The sequence below is a fragment of the Micromesistius poutassou genome (genome assembly GCF_964030765.1).
Source record: "Micromesistius poutassou genome assembly, chromosome: 6".
Taxonomy (NCBI): domain Eukaryota; kingdom Metazoa; phylum Chordata; class Actinopteri; order Gadiformes; family Gadidae; genus Micromesistius; species Micromesistius poutassou.
In genome coordinates this window covers 13,866,304-13,878,136 of record NC_140276.1, presented here as the reverse complement: position 1 = coordinate 13,878,136, position 11,833 = coordinate 13,866,304, and the positions used below count along the sequence as shown (strand labels likewise).

Sequence of the window (11,833 nt, the reverse complement as noted above, 5' to 3'; positions counted from 1 at the left end):
GTCACAGAGCTGGAACAGTGTGAGTGTTCGGGGACTGTTGGAACGTTATACACGAATAGAAACCGCACTTAAGCAGGTTTTCAAAAAATAAAGTACCGCTTCGGCGACAGGGGTCCACTTCAAAGCGGCCCAGGGACTTGAGACTTGGCGTGCTCGCTCATTAGCCTTGCTAGCATTAGTACGTCAGCATGCACACGTAATAGTGCGCACACGACTAGTTGGCTCACGCAATCACACTCATTTTCTTCAGAAAATGCACATGCAGCGACTTGTCTAGTTTATAACTGACATTTATTTATGATATAATGATTGATTTTACTGCAAAATTGTTGGCCAATCTCCAACCCCACCTATGGAAACCACGTGCAACAACCTCGATACCAGACTCTACAGATAGTCCTATGCTGCACTGCTCCGTTCTCATGGTTTAAGCCAAAGGGGATCGACACAACGGAGGTTATGAATGGTTTAAGCTCTGCTGTGCCAAAGAGTTCCTCTTCATTTATGCGTGTAGCTCCCACTCATCCATTTGAGGATTGGTCAACAATCATTGATGGAAAAGGAAAACCCACTCACAAGACGAAAACAGTCAAATTATGTCTTAACATCTTACTTTATTGTCCTCATTGGTGAGTTAAATATTGCCTAGGAACAGGAACAGAAACATAGATTGTACTACTGTGTGGAAACCCTGGTTGGTCTGGTTGCAGCCATGCAGAATGGCTTCATTCGTTGTGCTCCCACGACGAATCCAGCTCAGACAGTGTTGTCCTGGGAGAGAGACAAAAGCAGTAAATCTCACAGGGGACTATAATGAGGAACAAATACCCCTTAATGACTTTATATTCAGATGCTGTTGTTGTTGGTCTTTGGAGTAATACACTTACACTAATTGCAGTTGATCGTGAAACACAATCATATCATTAACCCATCTCATTCATTATTAATGAACAGTAAAAGTATTATTTATTTGTAGGCATGTATATAAAACAGTGAGGTTCCCGTTCAAAGATTTATAATGCTTCCAAGAGTAAAAAAAAACAAATACACAACAAGTCTTTCACTTAAAGCTGCACTGTTTACGTTGTTCCACTAGCAGCCTCTAGTGGCTGGAGTTCGACAGTTAAAGCTATATCACTTTGGACCTCAATAAAAAGATTTACAGAGAACATTTCCCAGGTTTAATGCCTCACAATATTTTGTGATCCATGGTACTGCATTTGTATTGTGATATACTGTGATGAGAACCTATTTTAGCAGAGTGTTTAACTGGTAATACTTATTCCAGCAATTCCAGTAATCAGTTCTCGTCCGATGTGCAATGTGATCTGCTGACCTCTGGTCCTCCGTCAGGTCAAACTCCAGCAGCACCCGCTGGGCCAGTTGGGGTGTGGCGGGCAGACAGAAGGCTGCAGACAGCTTCACCAGCTCCACTGCCGTGGTGGGGGCGCCAGAGCACTGGGACAGGAAGTCCTCCAGCAGCGCCTCACTAAAGAAGAAGAAGAGGAAGAAGAAGAAGAAGGGTCACAAACGTCACAGTGGCAGGGCTGTAGCAACATACCCATACTTATCAAACAGCTTAGGTGAGGCATGTCGCTTCAAGAAGCTAAAAGCTTGGACAATAAAATGAACAATACTGCCTCTGAACATCCCCTTCGTCATTAACCTCATACCACACAACACTTACGATGGGATTCTGTTCTTGGCCTTGAAAAGCTGCATCATTTCCCTACAGATGGACAGACAAGGACCAGACATGAATGAAGAGAAGGAAAGACGAATCAAAGAAACAAAAGCACAAAAGGTTTAGTTTATGCCCCAGAGCAAAGAACAGTTCCTGTCTCCTCATGGTAGATGACCCTCTGTAATCCTGTACTATGATCAAACCCCAGTGTCATCAAACACTGTTACAGCTACAACAAGAGACCTCACTTAGGTGTATCTTCTACCCAATCAGAAATAGCAAATGTGGCTCTGTGGTTTGAATTCATGGAGCCTTTGGTTCCCCAGGCCCCAGGTCAGCCCTCTTCCCGGCTCCCCCTCTCCCCAGCTCCCCATCCCCTCTCCCCCTCTCACCAGGCCTGGGGGATCCTGCCGGCCCGCAGGAGGAGGGTGGTGACGTTGCCGAGGGCCAGGGGGCTCCACTCCAGGCTGGGCTTACGGCGGTCCACGTCAAACGCGGCCTTCATGTCCAAAGCGCAGTCGGCAAACAACTCCTGGACCTGCAGGCATCACCAGAACAACAACAACAATCAACATCCATCACCGACCAGAGACGGATGTAGACTTAAGTAAAGATACACGCACAGGGGAATACCATGTACTGCAAAGCCCTACTATTGATAAACTACTCGCTGATCTGTTCCCTGGACTTGCTCACAGGACATTTCTCCATACAGACATTAAACACAGGAAGATAAGTGAAGATTTAATTAAACCTCTGTTCAAGGTTGAATTCTGTCCACACTTGTACAACGCCTAATGGGATGCTGTTGTTAATAAATTAGCACCTGGGACTGCAGCGGCCATGGACCGCAAGCATCAATGAGTGGATCTGCATGAGAATCAATTCCTACTGACCTCTGGACTGTGCTTCTCTCTGGCCATGAGGGCCAGCAGCTCCTCCACCAGCTCCGACTTGTTATCATGACCCAGAGTCTTCACATCTGAGCCGGACAGACAAGGAGACCGTCAGGGACCGTGTGTGTGTGTGTGTGTGTGTGTGTGTGTGTGTGTGTGTGTGTGTGTGTGTGTGTGTGTGTGTGTGTGTGTGTGTGTGTGTGTGTGTGTGTGTGTGTGTGTGTGTGTGTGTGTGTGTGTGTGTGTGTGTGTGTGTGTGTGTGTGTGTGTGTGTGTGTGTGTGTGTGTGTGTGTGTGTGTCTTACCTTTCCATATGGAGGGCAGCAGCTCCAGGCGGCTCTCCGTGTCCAGGGCCTGCAGCAGGTCCCTCATCCCCTGGGGGTTGGGGTAGTACAGCTGGAGGCAGACAGAGGGAGACACCATCACAATACGCCGAAGACCTCCTCGTTGCCCAGCAACAGGCCTTCATCACAGAGGGCTAACGGTAGGGGCAAACACACGTGTAGCTCCTTAAGTTAGCCCGGGGTCTTTGGGAACGACAGCGGCCTTGATGGACGTCACGAGATCCACCGCGTGCGACGCTAGGGAGGAGTCAGCCACAGCTCACAACATTCAGGCTTTTTGGGCTGTGCTGCCAATCTATCGGTTGGTGCGTTGCGTCATGAGGTGCGCCGAGTCAGAGTTGAAAGAATTTCAAACTTCGCAGTCTGTTCTGCTATGACAGAACGCCGGGACAGGCACATGGCCCCTCCCCTCACGGAAACTTCGGACAACTACTTTGTCTGACCGTGTCTCAAGTGAAACCTCCATAACACCTCTGTTATGAAGGCCTTCACACCAGCTACCCCATCGTTTACAGTCAACAACATTTAAGAGAAACTAGAGGGTGAATACGGAACACAGAAGCAGCCACATCCCCTTTCCGACGGGGGAAATTGGGATTTGAAATACTCGCATAATTGTGCAACCGCAATAACCAAAAGTTGTATGTGCTGCTACTACAGTTTGATTTCACAGTTTGATTGCTCCAAGTATCCATTTTGTTCCGTGATGCGTGCTGGTCATTCAGAAAAGAATAACCATAGCCATCATATGTTAGTGTAACAGCTCCGCGCAGCATGGCGCGTTACCACACACGGTGCAGCAGAACGTATCGTCCCTTCCAGATTACAGCATACTGACCGAGGGCATGAGCTGGTGGTACCACTTCAGCACCACGTCCACGTGCTCCATCATGCAGAGCAGGCTGAAGAAGCGGTAGCTAGAAGAAGAGGAGATATATGGTCACAGCTGAGCACGTGTTGTTCCTGTGGTTGCAGAGTGGGTGCCTTAACACCCCAGGGAGATGTGTTTTGCCACCACAGCCTCAGGGAGGGCAGGGGGGAGGGCATGGGAGGGCAAGGGGGGAATCAGAGTGCGGCGTCGGTGCTTACTAGAACATGCCCTGCTGGTAGGAGTCTCCCAGCAGCCTCCAGTTGTCCCCCACTCCCACCAGACTGTGGACTCTGTAGCCCAGCTTCATGTCTTTGGTTTCCATGCACTGGTGGTTGCAAAGAGAAGGTAGAACAGGTGAGATGGTCACCACGTAAGGACTGAAGGGACGGTAAGATGGATGAGGCTGATGCTTCAGGAAATTTACTTACTATTTTCATTGCACTCGAGAAGAACCAGACTGCGGATAAAGAATACAGAGAATGAGAACTACAGACTCATCAACTAGCATTCTTCTTCTCTTTTTTATCCTGAAGATTTATCCTAAGATTGTAGACACAAGCATTCAAACGCGCGCACACACACACACACACACACACACACACACACACACACACACACACCGTCTTCAGGGTCTCGGCAGGTGAAGCTAGTGGTTTCTATCTCTGACAACACTTCCTGAAGAATATCAGTCTGATAATCGGCAGCGGATCCTGTTCAGAAAAACAAAGAGGAGCACATTCATACCCCGATCACAGGATACAGAAATCCACTACTGACTGGATTCATGAAGCTCATATTACCTCCTTTATAGAAGATTGCCAGGAGGTGGTTGAAGGATGCAAGACTAGGAGCTAGAGAGAGAGAGAGAGAGAGAGAGAGAGAGAGAGAGAGAGAGAGAGAGAGAGAGAGAGAGAGAGAGAGAGAGAGAGAGAGAGAGAGAGAGAGAGAGAGCATGATGACACAGCATTAAACAACATCAGCATGGCAAGTGGAGACACAGTGTCTCTCGCCCACACATCACTCGCTTGTAGAACACAGAACTGAACACACAATGGTCCACGGTGGAGATTGAATAACTATGAATGGCTAACAGCGAGTGCCCGGGGTAGATACAATTTACACGTATCAGCATGGATGTTTATGTGCACCGACTTCAAGTCATTCATAGCAAAAAAACTAAATCAAGTTCACAAAATGTGGATATCAAAAGTCACCAGGAGGTACTGGGATCTCTGGGTCATACCCCAGAGACCAGAGGCGAGGCGGGTATTAATTATGTTACAGAGCGGAGATGTCCAGACGAGACTGCTGAGGAACCAAGCCTAAGGAGTTTACTCTTGTGTACTTGTAGGCTAAGATGTAATAAAAAAAATAATCTAAGTGACTCGCTGAGATGTCCAGACGAGTGTCATTCAGGGATTGTACTTTAAGGCGGTCAACACATCGATCGGTCGGCTGTTTGGAAGCCAACAGATGGGAGCTCAGTGCTTTCAACACAACTCATGCATCTAGGTTTAGACATGAAGAAAGCAGTGGGCGGTAGGATCCCATTCATTTTACAACAAACAAAGCTGTTTGCCGATCTGCTTGGAGAGGTCAGCTTCAACCTGTCAAGTTTGAAAATAATGTTGAAACTAACAGAGGAGAATCTGTTTGAACTCTGGTCGAACAAAGCGTTTTCACACGGGGTCGTCGTTCCACGGATCCCTTCTACATCCTGTTAGTGTTGAAGAGACAGACCTATGCCCAGAGCCTTCATCTCGCTGAGCATTTGCAGAGCGATGGACTTGGCCAGGCCTCCGCAGCGCCGCAGGACTTTGAGCACGTTGTTGAAGGTCTGCAGGTTGGGCCGCACCTTCTGCTGGTTCATGTGGTTCAGCAGCTCCTGTGGGGACCAGACAGAGTGTTGATCAATCCAGAACCATTCAGAGGTCTCCATTCTTCACTTGCATGCATGACCAATCACAGATTCTACTAAGGAACCGTAGTTCTAGAAAAACAGACCCGCTGTGAGACAAACAGGACATAAAATGTGTCTTTGAATAACTGCTCAGTGTTATTCAAAGCGTTATTAAAAACCTGATTCATTGGTCGCTGGAGCTACTTCTCATTTCTGATTGGGGCAATGCAGACAGCCAATGAGAATCGAAGCTTGGGTTTCTTGTTGATTATATGTATTTGACTTGTAAATCCCAATGTTACATGTCAATGACTCCTCCAGTTTCAAAGCATGGAGCACTGGAATGTTAGTTATTGTGTTGATAGGAATGTTAAGTACACTTTACCTCAGGTTGATTACTTATCATTAGGAGTGTACGCCAGTGGTGGAACAAGATAACAAACGCTGTCACTGTTTACCTGTGTAAGGACATGGTTCCCTTTCAAAATGTCAATAGAAAGGGCTTTAAAGAGATGGTCAAAACACACCTGCCCGCACAGTAGGGCTGTACAGTATTGACTAAAATGTATATCACGGTATGATTTGAGGCATAGACAGTAACGGTATTATATCACGGTATGTTAATTTTATCTTCTAATTTCGATATAAATGCTTCTGAAGGGGTAAAATACTGGTTAGGCAGCAAAACTGCAATAGAAAAAATGCAAAATCTTGACTTGTGACTTCCATCTCATTATTTTATTATTTTTTTATTTATTATATACTTATTTACCAACCTTTTATTTATTTATTTATATTATTGTGATATATTGACCAAGCCTAAGAAGTTTACTCTTGTGTACTGTATGCTAAGATATAATAAAATAAACTCTGAATCTAAGTAATAAATTGTGAAAGGATTTGTCATTATAGAGAGACATCGTCATGTTTCAAACTGCAACAGCGTTTCCCATGAGAGGCAAAACAACGTTTCCCTTTCTAAAGAAAGGGCCAACACAAACTCCCAATGATGCATTCTGATGAACATCCCTACAGCTCTGACTGCGGCTCCCCAGACGGCCCTCACCGTCATGAAGTCCACTTTCTCTGTGTAGGGCTCCCTCAGTTCTGGAGTGGCCAGGATCAGCGCATTGAAGATATGCACGTCAGCTGTGGGAGAATACAAACAGTATGAGAGACGACGCTCTTCAGCTAGGTTTGTTTTTTCATTAATTCTTTAGCAAGACGGATAATAAGTTACGCCAGGCAAAGACTCAGGCCTAACCCAAATATAATGGTGGTATAACACCATTTGGTGATATATGATACCAGGTCACACTATAGACGTATTCTTTCTAGAACACTGACGCTGAATACATTTTCCTTTGTATAGGATTCTAACATGCATATCACTTTAAACTGGTAATATATGGACAGGACGTCATTTAACTTTAAATTCAAAATTGGCCCTTGTGTGGCCCTTCCCCGATTCTGGTAGAACAGTGGCTGAACCGAACAGTTTTGCCAGGAGAAGGTAGCTATGCCTAAGCACGGATAATGGTAAACACGTCTGTTCTTTCAAAATTTTTATTTATAATTTAAACAAACATTAGTTAATGATTGTTATCATCTCAACCACGGAGCTCGCTCTCCCGGTCTCTGAACGCACAAGCTCCAGGCTGCAGTTCACTTACAGGACAAAGGGGGCAGTAATGAGAAGGAATCTCTGATTCTTCCGACACGGTACAGCAGAGGTGTCTCTTACCAGTCAGCCTGTTGTTCAGCATGTCTGTGTACAAATCAAATGCCTTGACTGATGCTCCATGCTGTGAAGACAGACAGACAGACAGACAGACAGACAGACAGACACAAAAGATTAATCAAATCAGATGTTTTTCAACGATTTAAATAGCTGGTTAAATCATATCATGGCAAAGCACATTGTATCATGCTATCTGCTTGATGTTGACAGCCATCATCACTGCCTCCGAAGATGATGTGGCGCTATGCTGGATACCAGTAACAGAACGTGGCATGTTCTATTCTGGATACCATAAAAAATTCATAGCATTCTATTCTTGAACATAAATTGAATCAGTAAATGGCAGATCAGCACAGACAACTGGAATAGTTCCTTCCTTTGCAGCGTGTAACAGGATCACTTATGATGAAGTCATGCATTCTTCCCATACAGATTCTGCTAGTAATGCTGCAATGGTAGGTTGATTACCACAATACTCAGTGTGATATTCAAAACACTTTATTTATTTTTTATCTCTGAATATGCACTTAATGATGAATTAAATTAGCCTAGGAACCAGATTGAATCTGCAACTAATCCTATTTAGTTTAGATCATTCCCTCCTGTAAAATAGTATTGATTAAGGGTCAGAGGTCATTTGGTCCGCGCCTGTATGCAACTCCCTGTACCATAAGCCTCGTAACACAAGTTTAATCAAGTTTGCATTTGGCAATGAATATCAGTCTGGCTTTGGCTGGTCTGCAATCGTTTTCCACATATTGGCCTGATGTTCAAAAATCTCTAGCCAAACCGATTAAATAACTAAGTGATGCTCTGTTTATCTTTGCTGTTGCTGAAGTGAATCCAGCTGGAAGTAAAGCAAAAAACTAATTTTAACGTTCTTATTCAGAATATTTTCGGACAAAACAGTTTTCATTGCTCCATTGATAGCTACACTTTCCACAGGTGTCTTTATGGTTTGAATTCTGCATATGGCCGCCGTCCTTCCTTCCTCATGAACTGAATCTTCCTCCAGCGAGTGCTGATTGGTCCCATAAATAACCTTTTTTGGAAAAGGCTTCCAAGGCAAGACCAATCTGCAGTGAATTTCACATGCAAAATAAGGACGGTCTCACAAAATGAAAGAACCTGACTATCTGTGGGAAACAAGGTCCAACGTGCCTAGCTTATTAAAGAATGATCAAATGACCTAGAGCGTCTAACTCTCCCTGATAAGTGCAGTGAGTGGTCCTTCATAGCTATGATGTACTGGAGGAGCGAGGGCGGCATACTTTGACCATGCCCCTGATGACGGCCGAGTAGCAGCGTGTGTCTCTCTCCGGCAGCAGGCGGAACAGCCGCTCTGCGTTGTTGTTCTCCCGCCACACGCCCCGCTGGCTGTCAGACGCTCGGTGGAACCGCCCCCTCTTCCTCCTCAGCTCCTCTGCAGATGCTTCCTGGACACACAAGCCCATTTTACAAATTTTAAACAAATGACAAGTCTGTACAGACACAGATGTCGGTGTGAAAGGTTTCCATATGCAAAATCAGCCCATTGTGAAAGGTGTACTTAGCATCCCTAGATGGAAACCACAACTAAGTGTAGGTTACATGTTTCCCAGAATGCAATTGTGTCTTTTTTCAAGTATAGCTGCTACATTAACGCACCACCAAAAAACAAAAACTACCATGGCTCATTTGTTATTTTAAAATTTAGCATATTCAAATGCAGGGCTAAAAGAACACTTTACTGACTTGATACAAAGTGTGTTTTGTTTAGCAGTGATCTCACCGTCTGATCGGGCTCTGGCTCCCCCTCCTGGGCAGGCTCTCGGTCCCCGTAGAAACAGATCAGGTCCAAGAGGTCATAGGTCATTTCCTTGGAGATCGTGGTACCTGCCAGTTAGATGAATGACGCAGAGTTATCTTGGCTCACAGGAGTCGACTACTGTCAGAGTGAGTGAGTGAGTGAGTGAGTGAGTGAGTGAGTGAGTTCCTTACCAGCTTGCACGAGTTGATCGTACATCTCCACAGCAGCTCCGACTTTGCGCAGGCAGATCCTCTCCTTCAGTGCCTCCTCGCTCACCTCCTCCAGACTCAGCGACACGCTGGCCGGCATAAGACACTTCACAAACACACACACACATTTTTTAAATGCTTCAACTCATGTATAATCTTGTGATTTATATGTGTGTGTGTGTGTGTGTGTGAGAGAGATAATCCATCTGGCTGAGAATGGCTCGGTTATGCAAATAAATAGGCCTGTTGTCGGACAGAGATGCAACATCACAGAGTGCCTATCGGTTTAGACAGATCTATCTCACCGGAATATGCGGTTCAGCAAAGTCCTTTGTGAAGTATTTGGGATAAGTATCGACAAAATACTTGGCCGCAGCTCTTCCCGACTCCTGGGACATGGAGTACAGCTTCTGTGGAGCGCAAAGGGACAGAAGTGTGTTGGTCAGGGCTCACATAGTTCACCTGTAAACCTCTTGAATTATGCTGGAATGCTTACTAGGGTCACAGTCTCCATGATTCCGAAAACATTTTTTTCTATATTTATGTCCTGTTTTTATTATCACTGCAGAAAGAGATTAAGTTAAGTTATCCTTTATTATCCCTTTTTGGGGGGAATTCTTTCTCTGCTTTTTGACCCATCCGGGAGCCGGTGAACACATACACACTTGCACATACACATACAAACATACACAATTAGGAAAAAGGGTCAGAGGTTGTGTGAGAGACGTACAGACTCTGCAGAAGTCCTTGGCGACAGGTAAGGGTCGTCCTGGAACTGGTAGTGGTATGCTGTCGGGTCCTACAGGAGACAGAGATTATTACACATCCATGTGTATTATGCATTTACAAACCATCCTAGGAGGTGAACCGCAGTGAATTCTCACCCGGTTGACAGTGGAAGCCAGAGCCTCCAGCACAGCTTCCTTGCCCCTGTAGCAAAACATTAATAGGGTTCAGTGTGGTGCAATGTTAAACTGTTATGGTCATGTCTTGTGTTCCATTGCAGATTTTATTATCATTATGCAAAATAGGATCATTCATACCATGTTTTCTTCCTGGGAATGACAATAGCGTCTGTGGAATCTGAGGTATCAGAGGAAAGGTTGCGTTGGTGATTCACATTTGTATAACTGCTATATCTAAACCAAAACTCTGTAAATCATCAATTATGCTACTATGCTTTAAAAATCCAACACAAGGTTTACCGGCTTGAAGTGTGGCTGTTTGCTGTCGTAAAACTGAACTCCAAGCAAACCCTCTGAAACCAAAGGAAGAAGCACAGAGTAAGTAACGTTACAGCAGAGTGTTCTGGAGGAAGACGATAAGAAGATGACATGTCCTTTCCTCTTTTCACAAGGCCATTAACATGGATCATAATCTTCTGAATTAAAACACTTTTCCCTACGTTAATACCAAACACGTATTTAATATCTAGAACTATCTCATTAATGAGTCGTTTAGCCTGGTGTTATCATCATTTGACCTCCGCACAGGGCGCTCCGTGCAGCTGTCCTGACCAGACAGACCTCAACACTCAGGAGGATGCACGCTCTAAAGCCCCTCAAATAAAAACCTTATGTTATCATTTAAAATATACTCAAACCAAACTCCTACCTTTGTCCCAACAACTTATCCAAGTGATTTAGCAGAGATCTGCTGTTCTTGTTGATGTAATGCCCTGCATGCCTTCCGGACGCCGCCATGTTTCTGACAGACCCGGTGCATTGTGGGAGGGAGAAACCATGACAGCTGTATAGGGGGACGATCAATTATATTTTGTTGTTTACTTATTATATATACTTAACTTAATAACTTTTTGTGCGTTAAAACAAAATACATACGATTGATAATATATCGTGGGGTTTAAATGTAAAACAAACACGTCAGATAGAGAGTTCTCCTGACCCGGTAACAACATTGAGATCTCCCCCCCCAGACGGGAGCGAAGTGGTTGGTCCCTGAAGTCCCCACGTGTTCTCAACGTGTGGCGCAGCGGAGCTCCGGACCGGGATGTGATCCAGGAGAACTCTAACTTTAATCATCTTTTATCGAAATGCTGCTGCGGAGCGACGTGCCGTGGAGGCGGCTGGAGAGCCTCTCCTTCGGCCTGTACAGCGCCGAGGAGATACGGTGAGCTTTGGCCCGTTAGCCGTGAGCTAACTTCTAAACAGGACTTCATAACACAGTCAATACGTTTTAAAAACAACAGACCACACGTCACGGAGGTTTAACTTTAGTGATATTAGTGTATATCTATGCCTATGTATTGGGTGTTGTTGGCAAAGTTGTCACGATAATGAATAATATGCCTGTAAATAACAACGTGTGTGTGTGTGTGTGTGTGTGTGTGTGTGTGTGTGTGTGTGTGTGTGTGTGTGTGTGTGTGTGTGTGTGTGTGT

General features: G+C 45.1%; 2 protein-coding genes across 2 annotated transcripts in view; one reads left to right on the top strand and one right to left on the bottom strand.

The window, feature by feature from the left end:
* Nucleotides 1-600: 600 nt before the first annotated feature.
* On the bottom strand, nucleotides 601-11,178 carry ptcd3 (pentatricopeptide repeat domain 3; the record flags this gene model as incomplete). Its single annotated transcript, XM_084469033.1, is given in 24 exon segments — nucleotides 601-771; nucleotides 1,337-1,489; nucleotides 1,688-1,729; nucleotides 2,077-2,222; nucleotides 2,581-2,666; nucleotides 2,886-2,976; nucleotides 3,763-3,841; nucleotides 4,014-4,120; nucleotides 4,224-4,252; nucleotides 4,416-4,505; nucleotides 4,596-4,646; nucleotides 5,536-5,680; nucleotides 6,762-6,844; nucleotides 7,440-7,500; nucleotides 8,708-8,872; nucleotides 9,208-9,311; nucleotides 9,417-9,540; nucleotides 9,740-9,844; nucleotides 10,165-10,233; nucleotides 10,319-10,364; nucleotides 10,478-10,517; nucleotides 10,640-10,692; nucleotides 11,049-11,161; nucleotides 11,164-11,178. Coding segments are annotated over 24 exon segments (2,043 nt in total). The 3' UTR covers nucleotides 601-725.
* A 250-nt stretch (nucleotides 11,179-11,428) lies between these two features.
* Nucleotides 11,429-11,833, top strand: part of polr1a (RNA polymerase I subunit A) — a 38,454-nt gene continuing 38,049 nt past the window's right edge. The window contains exon 1 of the mRNA XM_084469181.1: nucleotides 11,429-11,564. Coding sequence (XP_084325307.1) covers nucleotides 11,488-11,564 — 77 coding nt within the window. The 5' untranslated portion in view covers nucleotides 11,429-11,487. The remainder of the gene's footprint in view (nucleotides 11,565-11,833) is intronic.